Source organism: Microcaecilia unicolor, chromosome 1 (assembly GCF_901765095.1).
Source record: "Microcaecilia unicolor chromosome 1, aMicUni1.1, whole genome shotgun sequence".
In the NCBI taxonomy this organism is placed as follows: Eukaryota; Metazoa; Chordata; class Amphibia; order Gymnophiona; family Siphonopidae; genus Microcaecilia; species Microcaecilia unicolor.
The window spans coordinates 616,252,252-616,270,039 of NC_044031.1; the positions used below are offsets into that span (position 1 = coordinate 616,252,252).

The 17,788-nt window shown below is 46.5% G+C and overlaps 1 protein-coding gene across 1 annotated transcript in view; it reads right to left on the reverse strand.

Moving 5' to 3' along the window:
- The window catches only part of EEF1D (eukaryotic translation elongation factor 1 delta), a 185,472-nt gene extending 171,155 nt beyond the window's left edge, over positions 1 to 14,317 (reverse strand). Inside the window, exons 1-2 of the mRNA XM_030219907.1 lie at positions 14,219 to 14,317; positions 4,779 to 4,905 (exon numbers count right to left, since the gene is read on the reverse strand). Of these exons, the coding sequence (XP_030075767.1) occupies positions 4,779 to 4,905; positions 14,219 to 14,223 (132 nt within the window). The 5' untranslated portion in view covers positions 14,224 to 14,317. The remainder of the gene's footprint in view (positions 1 to 4,778; positions 4,906 to 14,218) is intronic.
- Between the last annotated feature and the right edge of the window lie 3,471 nt (positions 14,318 to 17,788).

Sequence of the window (17,788 nt, forward strand, 5' to 3'; positions counted from 1 at the left end):
ATAGCCAGGCCGTAAGACCAAAGGGGGAGGGATCCTCCATCACCACGGGACCCTGATGTAACAGGCCCTGCTCCACTGTCAGCCGCAGAGGATCGTCGACTGAGAGCCTGATCAAGTCCGCATACCAGGGACGTCTGGGCCAATCCGGACCCACCAGGATTATCCGGCCCGGATGCTTTGCCACCCGGTCTAGCACCCTGCCCAGCATGGGCCAGGGCGGGAACACATAGAGAAGCTCTTGTGTCGGCCACTGTTGGAGAAGAGCATCTACTCCCAGGGATCGAGGGTCCCGTCCTGTGCTGAAAAAGCGCGGCACTTGGCAATTGGCCGATGACGCCATCAGATCTAGGCTCGGCTGGCCCCAGCGCTTCGTGATGTCCAAGAACGCCTGAGCAGATAGCTGCCACTCTCCAGGCTCCAAGGTATGGCGACTGAGAAAGTCCGCCTTGACATTCATGACTCCGGCAATGTGGGCCGCTGACAGCTGTTCCAGGTTCGCTTCCGCCCACTGGCATAGATTCATGGCCTCCTTGGCTAGAGGGGCGCTCTTGGTACCTCCCTGGCGGTTGACATAGGCCACAGCCGTGGCATTGTCCGACAGGACCCGTACTGGCTTCAACGCCAGTACCGGGAGGAACTCCAAAAGCGCCAACCGAATGGCTCTGAGTTCCAGGAGGTTGATAGACCACTTTGCCTCTGCAGGAGACCAGAGCCCCTGCGCTGTCCTTCCCAAGCAGTGGGCTCCCCAGCCCGACAAAGAGGCGTCCGTCGTGACGACAATCCACTCCGGGGTCACCAGAGGCATTCCCGCAGACAACTTGTCTGTCTGCATCCACCAGCTCAGCGCCTTGCGCACTGCTGGGTCCAAGGGAAGGCGCACAGCATAATCCTCCGACATCGGAGTCCAGCGCTGCAGCAGAGAGTGTTGTAGTGGTCTCATATGAGCCCTGGCCCAGGGCACTACTTCCATCGTGGCCGTCATAGAGCCCAACAGCTGCACATAGTCCCAAGCCCGAAGAGGAGAGGCTACTAGGAACTGGTCCACCTGAGCCTGAAGTTTGACAATCCGATTGTCTGGCAGGAACACTCTGCCCACTTGGGTGTCGAATCGAACTCCCAGATACTCCAGGGACTGAGTCGGGCGCAGCTGGCTCTTCTCCCAGTTGATGATCCATCCCAGGGAGCTCAAAAGAGCAACTACCCGGTCCACAGCTTTGCCGCACTCTGCATAAGAGGGGGCTCGGATCAACCAGTCATCCAGATAAGGATGGACTTGTACTCCTTCCTTTCGCAGGAAGGCCGCTATGACCACCATTACTTTGGAAAAGGTCCGCGGAGCAGTAGCCAACCCGAAAGGGAGGGCTCTGAACTGGAAGTGTCGTCCCAGGACTGCAAAACGCAGAAAGCGTTGATGAGGAGGCCAGATGGGAATATGCCGGTACGCTTCCTTGATGTCCAAGGAAGCCAAGAACTCTCCTGCCTTCACTGCCGCTATAACAGAGCGGAGAGTCTCCATGCGAAAGTGCCGCACTTTCAAGGCCCGATTGACCCCTTTGAGGTCGAGGATAGGCCGGACAGAACCTCCTTTCTTTGGTACCACAAAGTAAATGGAGTAACGTCCCTTGACAATCTGATTTTCTGGCACCGGAACGACCGCACCCAGGCGGATCAGGTTGTCCAAGGTCTGCTGCACTGCCACAGCTTTGACCGGAGACTTGCAGGGAGAGAGTACAAACCCGTCTCTTAAGGGTCGGCAGAACTCCAGCTTGTAGCCGTCTCTGATGACTTCCAGCACCCAAGCGTCTGAAGTTATTGTGGTCCACTCGCCCAGAAACGAGGACAGCCGTCCTCCAATCTGCACTGGGGCGTGGACCAAGGCCCCGTCATTGGGTACGAGACCCTGGGGGAGGACCGGAGGGAGCACCTCCGGGACGGCGGTCTCTGCGAAAGGAATGCTGCTTGGGGGAGAAATTCCTCTTGAAGGAAGAGGGGGCAGAGGAGCCCGACCTGCCCGGGCGGTACCGACGGGCTTCCTGAAACCGTCCTCTGGAGGTACCGGGGCGAGTACTAGCCCGAGCCCTGACCTCTGGTAACTTCTTGCCCTTAGACGTGCCGAGATCGGTCACGATTTTGTCCAGCTCGACCCCAAAGAGCAGCTTGCCTTTAAAAGGCAATCTAGCCAGGCGGGATTTAGAGGCGTGGTCAGCAGACCAATGCTTCAGCCAAAGCCACCGCCGCGCAGAGATTGTCTGAGCCATGCCTTTAGCTGAGGCCCTCAAGACATCATACAGCAAGTCTGCCAAATAGGCTAAGCCCGATTCCAGGGCCGGCCAATCAGCCCTCAAGGAATGATCCGAGGGGGAAGCCCGCTGCACCATAGTCAGGCACGCCCTGGCCACATAGGAGCCGCAAACTGAGGCCTGCAAACTTAAAGCAGCCGCCTCAAAGGACGACCTTAAGGCCGCCTCCAATCTTCTGTCTTGGGCGTCCTTTAGGGCCGTGCCATCTTCCACCGGCAACGCCGTTTTCTTAGTCACCGCAGTGATTAAAGAATCCACGGTAGGCCACAGAAAGACCTCACGTTCACTTTCAGGCAAAGGATAGAGGCGGGACATAGCCCTAGCCACTTTAAGGCTCGCTTCCGGGACATCCCATTGAGCCGAAATTAAGGTGTGCATGGCATCATGCACGTGGAAGGTTCTAGGCGGGCGCTTCGTCCCCAGCATAATGGCAGAGCCAATAGGGGCTGAGGGAGAGACGTCCTCCGGAGAGGAAATCTTCAAAATGCCCATGGCCTGCACTAACAGGTTGGGCAAATCCTCTGAGCTAAAAAGCCGCGCTGCAGAGGGGTCATCCGCTCCAGCCGAGCGGAGATCCGTCTCCTCCAAGGAATCCGCAAAGGACCGTTGGGAGAACTCAGATACACTGCCCTCATCTACATCGGAGGAGACAAAGTCCTCCAAGGCCTGGGAATCAACCCGAGGGCGTTTACCTCCGGGGACATCAACCTCTTTACCAGACGAGGGAGCAGGGGCAGCGTTTTGCATAAGGAAGGCCTGATGCAGCAGCAAAACAAACTCGGGGGAGAAACCCCCCAGACTGTGCACTTCCGCAGCTTGGGCTACAGCCCTAGACGCACCCTCAACCGGCGCTCGCAAGAGCGGGGGAGAGCCATGCTGCGCATCCAAGATGGCGTCCGGCGCGACACTCCGCGAAGGAGCCGCGCGGGAAGAACGGCGCTTAACTTTAGCCGCTTTTGTGCCGTCGCCCAAATTAAGGGCGTTCATGGCATTAATGTCTCCTACCTCAAGGGCGGCCCAAGAAGAAGCCGTCCGAGCCGCGTGGCCGGCCAAGATGGCGGAGGCGAGCAGCGGGGGATGGGCGTTTATGGCGGGAAAAACCGCCACGCCGGAGGAAAAACCGGGACACTCATCGGTCACGAAACTGTCACCCAACAAGGGCGAATCAGACTTTAAGACCCCCGCATCCCCTCTAGAAGCGCCCAAGCGATCCGGGGAGCGACTCTTTGCGCCCTCGCCCTCCGACGCCATATGCCAGGTGGAGATCAATCGGGGAACCCCCTGCCCGCTATAAAAAGGTAAAAATTACCTGCTTTACGCTCCGAGCTGTAACGACCTGGTGTCCCAGTGAGTAGCTGCAATAAACGTTTAAATAAACGTCGAAATAAACGTCTTTAAGGATGTTCAAAATTTTTTTTTTTTTTTTTTTTTTTAAACGGAGCCAGCGGGAGGGGGGAGAAAAGGAGGGACCTGGCGCCACCAGGTTTGCACTTGCTCAAGAAGAGCCCTCAACCCCAGGCACTCAACAAAACCTAAAAATTAGGCTTGGAGGCCTAGCCAGAGCTGCTGCTGTGTGTGACCACCACCTGCTGAGATAGAGAACATACTGAGGAGTTTCCGGCAGCACATGACCACATATAGGGAGGCAAAAGTTTGCTCTCTATCTCCACCTGCTGGTAGATGGACACAACCCACCAGTCTATGGATTGATCAGCATGATGATATGGAAATGGTCTTTACTTTTAAGACTTGCATTATAGAATTGTCTGTCCAACATGGTCTATACTGCTCCACAGGAGTCAGAAGACATTAAGCACTAGACTGAGGGTTTTCTAGATGATCTACTGGTCTCTTTAATTCTTTGAAAGGAGGGGGAGGGCTGTGTCTTCTCTACTCCAGCCATTTTGAGGATGTAGGTTTGGGGTGGTAGGCTATCACAGTTGGGGTTAAGTGCTCTAGGGCTTAAATCTGGAGTATCACTTGGGTCTTCTCTGGCCTTGTTGCTTAGTTTCATCACAGTAGACTTTGTATTAGAAAATTCTGTATTACTGCAATAAAACATTCAGCTCTCATATGTAACATGTGTGTCAAGGTATCTGTGACAATTCACATAAATGACTTCTTGTATTTTACACTAGGACAATGGAAGCGATAGGAAAACTGTTGAGAAGTCCAATAAAATTTCAAGGGCACATGTTCAATTAGTTATGGAAACATGTACATTCAACTACTCAAAGTATCAAAGTAGCAGAGAACTAGAGGAGCAACTTCAAAATGCTGCAAGGCTCACATACATGCAGCCAAGTACCTTTTATAGTGGCCTTAAGTATCCACTCAGACAAGCATAGGGTGAAAAAAATAAATAAACACACCTCATGAGGGTTGTTTCCTCTAAGTATTTCTCATGAGCTACAACATAAAAACATAAGCAGAATTCCACAGGTACATACAAGTGCGTGAGGTAATTACTCGTGTTACCTGTTGTTGGCATTTTGTCGTAGCTGCAGGTCCATTCAGTTGTTCATAGTACTGCCTCTCTGCATCATCATACTTGAATTTATCAAACCAGACCTTCTCATGTACGAGGTATTCAGTTGCCATTTTTCTGCAAGAGAGATTAGTACTGACATTTAAATCCACTCATTCAAACAAACACAGACTTCAGTTCTCAAATGCTTCATCCTAATCATCTACAGTGCTAAAATATAGCAATGCACAGAATTAAAAAAAAAAAAAAAGTTAACAAATAAGGAAACTTTTTTATGTACTCATTTCCTGACTAGCTTTCAGCTCACTGCCTATTCCTTAGATCTGAACAGAATGAGCATAAAGTTAACACTGCTAGAAAATAAAAATCATGAAATGCCTGGACTCCACTGAGCAAGCTAATGTGTTAGTGGCTATAACCTAAGATAGGATGGATTGGATTTTGGGCTCCTTGGTGAGGCACCAACTCCCTAATAACTCAATGCTGGGTCTATAAGGAACCTACATTAGGTGTATGTGGGTTCCTGACAGTGAGTAAAAGGGGTATCAAAAGGAACATATAAATGGATTTTTTTTTTTAATTTTAGCTCAGGTTTTCTAAAACATCCATTCTAGTGACTGGAAAAATATTGATTAGTTCCAAGTCAAGGTATGCACTGTTAAGATGCTAATGCTCTTAAAACCTAAAAGTAGCTAAAAAATTCAGTTTGAATATGGCAAAAGTTACTGAAGGTCCCAGAAATTGAAAATGGCGCCTAGACCATTTTAAAAGGTCCTAGTTCAAAAAATGAATTAACAATTTATTTAGGGCTTCTATTCTTGAGTGTTTATCAAATGTAAAAATGTGTTGATGTTCCTGCTGATTAGGGATGCTTTGAGAATATGAAATATCAATGTCTGTGGTTCAGGTACTGTTGCTGGATACCTTTTCCACTTAATACATACATTTGTGCAGTAAAGTGGAAGATTCAAGATTGAGAGAAGGGGTAAAAAAGCACTAGGGGACATTGTATAGTAACATACTAAATGTCAGCAGATAAAGACCTGCACAGTCCATCCAGCCTGCCCAACAAGGTGGCCAGAGCTGAATCTGGCACTCTGCAGATTCCATTTCTTCATGATTTAAAATACTGATATACTCTTCATGGTCCCATCATTCACCCCACACCTGCTGCCATCTCTTTTTGTTCTCCTTGCCATTCCCCTAGCCCCTTACTCTCACCCTATGCACTAGAACTGTCCAAATCACAATTCAAATCAATTAACTGATTTGTTTTGGACAAATCAATTTGTTTTTGTAAAGATCAGGACTTCCCTACTTCCCTCCTGCCATTACCGAAGCATCTGCTGCGACAAAAGAAGGCAAACATATCACGGAACTGAACTCCGTATTGGCGCAGGCTGCCGGCTCTGCCCTGGAACATGATGTGACATCAAGGGGGAAGGACTGGCAGCCACACCAATGAAGGGTCCAGCCTCACGGTCAGTATAGCTTCTTTGCCACCACTGCTGCTCTAGAGAAAGTGGGGGGAGAGAGGAGGCGGCGAGCAAAAGCCAGATGGAAAGTGGGGGGAGAGAGGAGGAGAGCAGAGGCCGGATGGAAAGGGGGGAAAGAGAGGAGGAGAGCGTAGGCCTGATGGAAAGGGGGGGGGGGGAAGAGGAGGAAAGCAGAGGTCAAATGGAGGGGGGGGGGTGAGAGGAGGAGAGCAGAGGCCGGATGGAGCGGGGGATGAGAGGAGAGCAGACGCCGGATGGAAAGGGGGGGAGAGAGGGGGCGAACGAAGGCCAGATGGAAAGAGAAGAGCAGCAGCCACTGGATGGAAGGGGAGGACAAAAGAGAAGGGAGATGCTGGTCCTGTGTGTGTGTGTCGGGGGGGGGGGGGGAGAGATAAGAGAGGGGGGGACAGGAGAGAAGGAGGAATAAGGGGAGAAGCTGAACATGAGGAGGGATAGGGACAAAGATGCAATGCTGGACAAGAACACAGAGGAGTACTACTGGACAGGGCAAAAATAAAGATACAGAGAGGGGAGAAGCTCAGCATAGCAGGAAGATAGGGGCAGGGGCAGGAGCACAGAAGGGAACAGAAAGATGGACATGGTCAGAGAAGAAATCCCAAATGGACCAGGAGACCCTGGCAAAAGAGTTAAGAGAAGACAGCAGAAAGTGGAAACCAGAGACACGATTACAAAAATTAAAACACCAAAGGTAGAAAAATGAATTTTATTTTCTATTTATTGATAGTACACTTAAAGAACTGAACAAATTGATTCATATGAGTGAATCGAATCAAAAACCTTTTGGCCAAATCTGACAGCACTACTATGCATTCAGTTATCTCTCCACTGTTCCGCAGTCATTCCTTTTACCCCCTCCCAAAGCCATGAGTCAAGAGGGTAGCCTAATGGTTAGGAGCAGTGGATTGAAAATCAAGGGGAACCAGGTTCGATTCTCACTGTGGTTCCTTCTGACCCAGGGAACGTCGATTAATCCTTTGTCCCAGGTACAAAACTTAAATTGTGAGCCCACTAGGGACCAAATAAGTACCTGTATATAATATATGAAACAGATTTGGTTGTACTACAGAAAAGTGGTATAACAAATACATAACCCTTATGGGTTCTTTGCCTGTGTTTGTTAAAACTGAAAACCAGAAGCCCTAAATATATTTGACCACATCTCCCAATGGTCCACCATCACTATGAAGCACACAAGCTAATTATATAGCTAGTAACAAATCACTCATTTCATGCTGCATGTTACAGTACCTGCAATGCAAGTCACACAAAAGGCAGCAGGAGGAGGAGGTGATGAGGTTTCCTCTGAGCTCAGCCAAGATAGGGAATTATCAGTGAGAATAACGGCAGTGGCTCAAGGAGAGGGAGTAGAAGAATGATTGAGGATGCGCTGGGCGGGGTTACAGACCATATAAGGGAGCACCCAGCGCATCCCAGGATGCACTGGGCAGGGCTGGGCTCCGCCATTTTGCGGCAGCAGCGTCAACCCAAGGAAGAAGAGGGAGGCAGGCTACTTCCCTCCTCCAACTAAGGTAGGGGGGTCGTGAGGGGGTTCATTTTCACGCTGGACCACCAGGGATTCGGCAGACGCTGGGGGGGGGGGGGGGGGGAGTTCGGGTGGGCTGGAGGTCCGGCGGACCTCCAGCCCCCCTGTTGCTCGCTGGGGGGGGGGGGGGGTTTGGCTGGCGGCCACTGGATCACCAGGGACCATTTTCTGGGGGTTTGGGGGCTGGAGACCCACCTGATCTCCAGCCCTCTCTGAACCTGGGGGGGGGGGGGGATCGTCAGGGGGACCAGAAGTCCGCCGGACCTCCAGCCCCCGTTGCTCGAGGCAGGGGTAGTCAGGGCCTGGGGGGTCCCATGGACCTCCAAGCCCCTGTGTTTGACAGGTTTGGGCTTTTGACAGCCCAGACCTGTCAAACAAGTGCGGGAGGGATTGTGCTGAGCGCATGCTCAGGCACAATTCTTCCACACTTCAACTCCATGATGAGAGATAATTGCGCTGCATGCATTATCTCTGATCATAGGTCTAATAGCGCCCCGCGCTGTTCCAGCGCTATTTTAAAGCGCTGTTTGGAACAGCGTGGGGCTTTTGATCATCTGCCTGTCAGTGCATAGGATGAGAGTAATGGACTTGGAGGATGGCAAGGACAGCATGAGGAGACAGTAATGGTGGACCATTTTTTTTGTCTATTAGATTGTAAGCTCTTTGAGCAGGGACTGTCTTTCTTCTATGTTTGTGCAGCGCTGTGTATGCCTTGTAGCGCTATAGAAATGCTAAATAGTAGTAATAGTAGTAATGGGTGTGGGGTGAGTGATGAGACCATGGGGACTGCACGCAGATGGCTAGAAGATGCAAGTGAGAGTGTGTCAGTGCTGGAAGATATTAAAAGGCAGAATCCTTCCTCTATCCCACTTCTAATCCTGAATCTTCCCCTTCCCATGATACTTTTCTCCTCCCCATGCCTTTTCTCTCTTGCGATTCCTTCCTCCCTGTGCTCCCTCATTTCCATCCCTTCCTCTGTCTTGATTTCCCATCCACCTTCTCTGAAATCCTTTCCCCATCCATACACCTGATCCCCCTCTATCCTTTTTCTTTCTTGCTAGCACCCTACCCTCCCCAAAGAACATAAATTAACCATATACAAGAATAAGTCAAACGTTTCATTTGTATTTTAAATTTATAAAAATATTTAATATACAAACCCTTTAACATTTACACAAATATGCTAAATTGTGCAAATCATGAAAAATCTGCACAAGAATCTGGTATCTATGATTATTTCTACCCACTTGCATACTGCTCAAGGAGATAAGACATTTTTATTCTCTGCATAACAAACTGGGAAAGGCTCAAAATTTTCAACAAATCACTGATTTGAGCCCACAAAACTGCAGCTCAACTACTGCTGGGTATGAAAGAAATTTTAAAAAAGGATTACTCATAAAATATTTACTCTGGCTGCTAATATGTTACCATGCCAAATTATGGTTTGGACCTGAGCCCTCAAGGGTTGCATGTTCCTCTTCCAGAACTGTAAGCTCAAGCCTTGTGATTAGCTTCACAGGCGTACTTGGTTTTGGCATCACCTAAGCGCCTGTGATCCAAACATCTTTGTTCTGGAACTTTTTCCCTTTAGATACCTATTTAGTCTGAATCAGTTAGCATTTAGAAGGCTATCTGGACCATCTTTGGTAATTTTTTAAAAATTACCTATTGTTTAATAACCCTATAACAGATTTGCAACTTTCCTTTTTCATCAATTAATGAATGATGTAAATCAATTTGTTTAAACACCTTGTTGGGCAGATTGGATGGGCCATTTTGGTCTTTATTTGCTGGTATTTATTATATTACCTGTACTGTGTGTTAAATTTGCTGTCACACAGAGTTCAAATAACTTGAAAAAGTGAATTGTTGATAAAGAGAAATCAGCCAGTGAAACCTGAAGCTGTATTTACTAGATCAGCTAGCCAAGACTTCCATAAAGACAGAGAAACAAGGAAGCTGGAAAATATCAAGATTTGATACAGACCTTGAGGAACCCCCAGAGCTACAGAGATCTTAGCAGGAGAGAGATTTGTCAGAAGCACATACATTGTCCAAAAGCACGGATAAGTTATCCGGGATAACTAGCATAGTTCTAGATTACAAAGAAAAGAATCTCTATTGGCCATTATGTTAATGACTTCACAAAAGGATGACAAGAACATGCTTTACCCTATGTCAACCCATTTACTATCATAGAAAAAGCTATTTAAAGTCCTCAGTTGCAGCCATGATCCTTAAAAACTAGGCTCCAACAGTGTCTTGGAATAATACTGAGCTTCATTAAGAGTGATTTTTCATTGCTTTTGAGGCTGTTAGCTGCATGTCTCCTTGTACTATTCAATGTGTGTGCAAATTTAATACGGCTAGCTCCTATCTACTATGAAACAGAAATGACAGGACAAATCCAAGTACTTAATCCATAGATGAACATATGAGAAAGGTGTAAATATACTGCTTTTTCATTTAACATCTATGCTGCCTGATGGATGCTGTCACAGGTACTGTCACAGTTTCCTTGGGAGGGGGTGACATAGTTGAAGATGCCTAACATCTCAGCCCTGGGCTCATCCTCGACCTCCAAAATTGAATGGGATGTTCTTAGCCATCTCACTTAAAAAAAACAAACCATAAAACCAACAACAAAAAATAAGGGACAAAGGAGAGCTCCTCTGGAAGGTATTTGCTCATTTCCAGGGGTGGGGTCTGAAGGTATTCCAAGGGAACCCTTTTCCCCAGAGTGCATGTGGTCCTCAGATGCCGAAGAGCAGTCCTTACACTCAGCAAAACATTTGACACAAGAAGGTTCAGTCCATGCCTGTCTCGGACTACTGGACTTATGTCTAGACTATGGGTGAATGTGCTGAGGGTACAAGTCCCCTCCTGGACTACAGAGGAACTTACTCTCCTGATGGACTGAAGAGGAACACTGGACCTTCCACCACCAACACCAGCACCTGGCAAGGCATCAGCATTGATGAACAAGTGACTGGCATCCAGGATAGGCTAGGATGGTACTATGATTGACAACGAATCCCTCAATGCCTCAACATTGCGCCAAGCCAGGATTCGCTCCAACTCTTCCTGTAGTAAGGCCCAAAGCTGCTCCTCAGAGGCAGGCACTGGTAAAAGCGGGGCTGATGTCTGTGCAGGGGCAGCCTGTGAAGATGGAGCCAAATCAGAAAGCTTGTCCTGGCTTTTGGGAGACCGAGAACTAAAAAAAAACAGAAAAAGGGGAGCGACCACTGAGGTTCCAACTCTGGGATATTTATTAAACTAAAAAAGAAAACCCTAAATATATGACTCAAATATGACTTTAAACACCTGCACTTTCTTTTATATTCTTTCACTCCATGTCTATTTACTGTGGACAGTTATTTTTTAACCACAGTATAAAGTTCACTATCTTTTTAGACTAGTGTTTGTGCACTTCATGTATTTTTATTGTTGTATTTTTTTTAGGTCTGAGTTGTTTTCACAGCATAAGTCTTTTTTTGTGTTTTTTTTGTAATTTAACACTTCCAACATAGCAGTCTTTGTAGCCATACACACTACGTCTTTGGTCCTCTCACTAGAGGTTCTTTAAGATCGATGTTCTTTTCAATTTATATCAGTTCTCCTTTTTCTCCAGTGTCAGTTGGAAATGCTGCCACTGTCACATAATCTCTGCACATTTTTGCTGCTCTATTTGTTTGTTTGTTGCTGTTCACATTTTTATACTTTCCACACACTATTTTTTTGCTGCTTCACTATTCCATAATCATTTTATAATTTTTGCATATCCTTTTCTAGAATAGATGGTTACTGCAATGTTTGCTGCATCCAGACTATTACAAAAATTGGTATACTGATTCATCCCTGTATGTATTATTCACGTTTTCTGTACATTTTATACTTTTTATGATTCTTAAATATATGATCTGTATGATTTAATATTTATGTATATTATTGTTTTTATTAAGTTGTAAGATTTTTAATATTTTAAATGATTTTGGCTTGTGTTGTATTAAGTGATTCATATCATCTTTGTTAATTACAGAAGACTCCTGAAGCAGGCGCTCTCTCTGCCAAAACGCAAGCCTGCGTTAATGAGTCATTTAGAGTTTTTTTTATATTTTAATAAATATCCAAGAGTTGGAACCTCATTGGTCGCTCCCCTTTTTCTGTTTTATGCTCTATTTTGTTTTTTTCAAAATGGGCCTCTTGGGGGGGGGGGGGGGGGGGGGGGGAAGACGACGCATTGGCACCAACTGACCTGAGGGGAAGTGGTCCTCTCAGTATCTATGCTGCTTCGGTACCAGTGATGTCGGTGTCCCTGAGATTCTGGTACTGTGCTTTGAAGAGGTCCGATGACGGTGCTTCTTCGCCTCTACTTGATGCATAACGCTAGGGCTCCTTGGTGCTGATGAGGACATAATTGAATCTTTGCAGTCCTTGTGTTGGATCTGATGATGCCCAGCCTGATAAAGCCCTACTGACACCCATCAAGGAAGGTGGAGACCTCCTTGGTGTTGGCGCATCCCCAGTGTCCGATGCAACTCTGCCTGCCATGGCAACCGATGCCTATGTCAATGAACTGGACTTACACACATAAAAAGTCTCTCACACGTATGACTTCTCGACTCAGAGTCCTTTTCTGCATTGTAGAACAGTTTATAACTAGAGGTATTATGCCTGGTCCAAGGTATGACAAGAGAGAAGATACTTACTTGTAGCAGGTATTCTCCAAGGACAGCCCCAAAAAGCATCTCTCGTTGGGCCTCTCGAGACGCTTGGGTCCGTTTCTTCATACGAAGACGCAGACTACAAGCGGCTGGGCTATGGTTGGGCCCAAGGCACTAGATACACCAGGCGTGGGTATCTGTACCTGAGATGGTCCAGTTGCACCGAGTACAACGTTTGAAGCCGCTGGGTGTATTCGATGACATGGAAGAAAAAACGGCTTCGGCGAAATCAAACGACACGATTGTGCCAAGAAAGAAAAAGCACAAAAAAGGGACAAAGGCCGGACGAGTTGAAAAAAAAAGGAAACTTTAACAGGGATAAAAGTAAAAGAAAGTACAGGAATAAACACTTAAAAAAAAAAACAGGCAACACTAAAACAAGCGAAAGCCGAAAATCACTGAAAAGTTCTTCCTGGGCCTGAGAGAGGAGCGATCAAAAAAATGAACTGCACCTCACCACGAAGAAAAAAGAACTAAAGAGGCACGCTCACGCAGTGGGCAGGAAGTCATTTGCGCTACCCGTGCAACAGAACTCTCTTGAAAGAGTTTGATTTTATTTTGCTTGCAAAATTTTTTGCAGATTCCTGGGTTGACGTCATGTGAGAGCAAGCAGCCTGCTTATCCTCGGAGAACACCAGTTACACTTCTTAAACACTTAAAACCATTAGGAGTTTTAAGGGACATTAAAATAAATATTGAGCTGTTTTATTTCCAATTTAAAAAAAAATCCCAACCAGGAGCTCAGGACTAAGAGGACTAATGGAGTCACACCAACAAGGGCTGGCAAAACTAAGGCACAACTAATAAAGGAAGGGTAAGAAGAAATTAGAATCAAAGTCCCACGTACCTACAGGAAAACCCACAAGAAAGGAAGGTACAGGGAAAAAATAGGCAGAACTGAGGAGAGCTGAAAGAATGTAACTGCTCTGTAGAAAACAAAGGACTGCTGGTCCCATGCAACTGAGTTGGGCAGGATGGCAGGCAGCTGCCAAAGACTTGTTTTTTCTTTTCCTTTTTTTTTTTAAACCAATGCTGGGTACCATCAACTCTGGCTCCATCAAATGATGTCACCCACATGAGGTAAGTGATGTCCTGCTTGTCCTTGGAGAAAAAAATTTCCCCCCAAGAGAATCCAAAGGTCCTCTCTTCTCTTCTTAGGAACTCCAAAGAGTGAGTCTTCATACTCCTGGGTCTTTCCACAGCAAATTCGACGGAATGGTGAAGAAGTTGCTGCTTCTTGAATCCCAGAGCCTTTTGAACTAGAGTCAACCTTCTTGTTAACAGATGTATAGATTGGGGGGGGGGGGGGGGGGGGGGAGAGAACAAGCATCTCACACATTCTCATTTGCACATCCTTAAGGAATCTCTTGGGAGGACACTGAAGTGGAGATGTCTTAATGTTTATGCCCTGGGTTTACCCTCTCTCCAAAGCAAGTGGTAAGGCCTTAGTTATCTGCTTGACAAATTCAAAATGAGAGATACTCTGGGGAAGATTTGCATCTCTTAAGAGATGGGGAGGGATCTGAAGGGAGACCAGTGAACCCCTTCTCTCAGAAGACCCCAGCTCCTCTTCCGACACTTAGGAGCACTCAAAAGTAGTCTCCAGGAGATGTCTGAATCTCTACTTGCCATAAGTGACTGACCTCATGTTCGGGCCTGGGTTAGGAATGTGAAGGAACTGGGGATCCTCTGATGTGTCGGGAAAGCTTCCTCCCCCGAAGGATTGGATAAACCCCACTGCAGTCTGTATGGAATCTGAAGCTCGAGGCCTTGGTGTCGATGCATCTCCTGCAGGTAGTAAATAAGCTTAGTTAGTATCAATGCCCTTGATGCCACAGCTTCACACTGGGAAAAAATGTGCTTCCTGTGTTCCTCAAATTTGCTCATGAGTTGAAGGAAATGACGTCAGCACCGAGGATGGCAGTGTGAAGTTGAAACTCTGTGTGGGAGAAGCTGATTAAAGTCTATCCATCCCCCCCCACCCCACCAATCATACCTCCATGGTGTTCAGGATGTGGGCAATAGTGATGACAGTACAATGGCTTTAAGGAAGAGAAGCGATGTAGTGAAAAGAGGACCAGCACTAAGAGAGTTTATGTTTAAAAGCTTGATATACCATTTGGCCTGATACACACATCACAGCAGTGTAGAGTTAAAAACAAAACTTCAATAAAATAAGAAAACTTCAATTCATATAGAAAAGACTCCTTTACACCTTAAAAGGAGATGTGCTGAGGAGGAAGTGATGTCACTGGGCTGAATAGCAGCTTAGCTCCTTCGCTCCCATCTGGCCCCACTTGCATCCCTCACCAACCTACACCATCTGAACAGTTGATTGGTTTTGCATGGCAGTTTTTCATTTTGGATACTCTCAGCCACGAACAACGAGTTAATTCTGCAGAGAGGCTGAAAAGGCAACTGGGCAACACGCAACCAACAGCACACACCACCATGCATCCTCAGCCCTAGTTTCGGAGTCAATTAGACTTGGACTCAGTGCTTTCAGTGGCAAATTCACTCCTTGGAGTTAGCAGAGGTAAAAGCTGTCCTCGGGCACTAAAAAGGGTAAAGAGTCATGGATTTGATATACTGCGCCTTTCTGTGGGTACAACCAAAGCGGTTTACATTTATTATATGCAGGTACTTTTTCTGTCCCTAGTGGGCTCACAAACTAAGTTTATACCTGGGGCAATCTTGCAAAAAATACGGGAGGACATCAAAATGTCAGAGATCAGACTACATTGATAATCTTAGCTCAGACTTACACACATTAGGAGGGCACGTGGCAGAACATGGAAGAGCATGCTAACCTTAGTTCTACCTCTCAGACTAGGGTTAACCAGTTTTTTTATGATCACCATGAGGAACTTCTTTACAAGATGGATGACCTTGAGCATCAGGGAAGGAGGAAGAATTTGTGATTCAGAGGTGCTCCCGAGGTATGAGACACAGAGGACGTTGTTATAGTTCATACGCTTTGGTGCCAGCTTCTTGCAGTCAAAGGTGACACCGGGCCATTACCTTTAGAAAAGGGGACATGGAAATTTGGGGAAGCCCTGGGATAAGACACCTTGTGCTATTATCGCTCACTTTGTTCATTATACTGACAAGGAGCAGGTTTTGGTTAAGGCACACTGGGCTTCACAACTTTATATAAATAAGGCTAAGATTACTGTTTATCAGGATATATCATCCTATACGATGCAACAGTGGCACACAACGAAACCTGATTTGGATCTTTTGTTCAAAGCTTATGCTATGTATCATTGGTTTTTTTCCATTTTCTCTGTTTTGCAGTTGCTGGAAAATTGCACTCCATGCATAAGTTGGGCAACACCTGGAAAATTTTGCAAGAAGCTGGTTTGATCCATATACTTCTTCCACTGAGCATTGTGGCACCTGTGACCAGGGAGAACTTGCAACGATGCCATTAAGTGCCTAGAAGAGAGAGGAAATAGTTGCACAATAATCCATCTGTAGCTTTCACTTGAACTTTTTATGTTTGTTCTTTGGCTCAGTTTATTGTACTATGTTTACGATTATTTACATTGTCATAGTATCTTGCAGCTGAATGCAGTTGCTGTGTGGTTGCTTTGGGCAGGGGGGATTTTTAGAATTATTGTTACAGGTGTGTGTGGGGAAGGGGGTAGAGGTGTGTTTGGTCTGAGAACCTCAGTTGCCCACCCAGGGGTCCTTCTGTTTAGTTAGAGGGCATCCGAGCAGTGGATGCCGAGTGATTGGAGGGGGAGGGGAGGGATTAGAGATTTTATCTAACTGCATTGTCACTTACTTGCTCCAGCTATCTGCTCCTTTTTTGATCTGGCTAAGCCCAGGAAGGTACTGAAAAAGCAGCTGCCAAAAGTAAAACAGAAAACATGCAAGTATGAAGAAGCTATCAAATGCAAGGCGCAGATAAAGAAGGCCAAGAGGGATTACGAAAAAAAGATAGCATTAGAGGCAAAAAAAACATAGTAAAAATTTTTTTTCGGTATATTAAAAGCAGGAAGCCGGCAAAAGAATCGGTTGGGCCGCTGGATGACCAAGGGGTAAAAGGGGCGATCCAGGAAGACAAAGACGTAGCGGAGAGACTGAATGAATTCTTTGCTTCGGTCTTCACTGAGGAAGATTTGGGTGGGATACCGGTGTCGGAAATGGTATTTCAAGCGGACAAGTCGGAGAAACTTACTGACTTCACGGTAAACCTGGAGGACGTAATGGGGCAGTTCGGCAAACTGAAGAGTAGCAAATCTCCTGGACCGGATGGTATTCATCCTAGAGTACTGATAGAACTGAAAAATGAGCTTGCGGAGCTACTGCTAGTGATATGCAACTTATCCTTAAAATCGAGCGTGGTACCGGAAGATTGGAGGGTTGCCAATGTAACGCCCATTTTTTAAAAAGGCTCCAGGGGAGATCCGGGAAATTATAGACTGGTGAGTCTGACGTCAGTGCCGGGGAAAATGGGAGAGGCTATTATTAAAAACAAAATTACAGAGCACATCCGAGGACATGGATTACTGAGACCGAGTCAGCACGGCTTTTGTGTGGGGAAATCTTTCCTGACCAATTTACTTCAATTCTTTGAAGGAGTAAACAAACATGTGGACAAAGGGGAGCCGGTTGATATTGTGTATCTGGATTTTCAAAAGGCGTTTGACAAGGTACCTCATGAAAGGCTACAGAGGAAATTGGAGGGTCATGGGATAGGAGGAAATGTCCTATTGTGGATTAAAAACTGGTTGAAGGATAGGAAACAGAGAGTGGGGTTAAATGGGCAGCATTCACAATGGAGAAGGGTAGTTAGTGGGGTTCCTCAGGGGTCTGTGCTAGGACCGCTGCTTTTTAATATATTTATAAATGATTTAGAGATGGGAGTAACTAGCGAGGTAATTAAATTTGCTGATGACACAAAGTTATTCAAAGTCATTAACTCGCGATAGGATTGTGAAAAATTACAAGAGGACCTTACGAGACTGGGCGGCTAAATGGCAGATGACGTTTAATGTGAGCAAGTGCAAGGTGATGCATGTGGGAAAAAAGAACCCGAATTATAGCTACGTCATGCAAGGTTCCACGTTAGGAGTTACGGATCAAGAAAGGAATCTGGGTGTCGTCGTCGATAACACACTAAAACCTTCTGCTCAGTGTGCTGCTGCGGCTAGGAAAGCGAATAGAATGTTGGGTATTATTAGGAAAGGTATGGAAAACAGGTG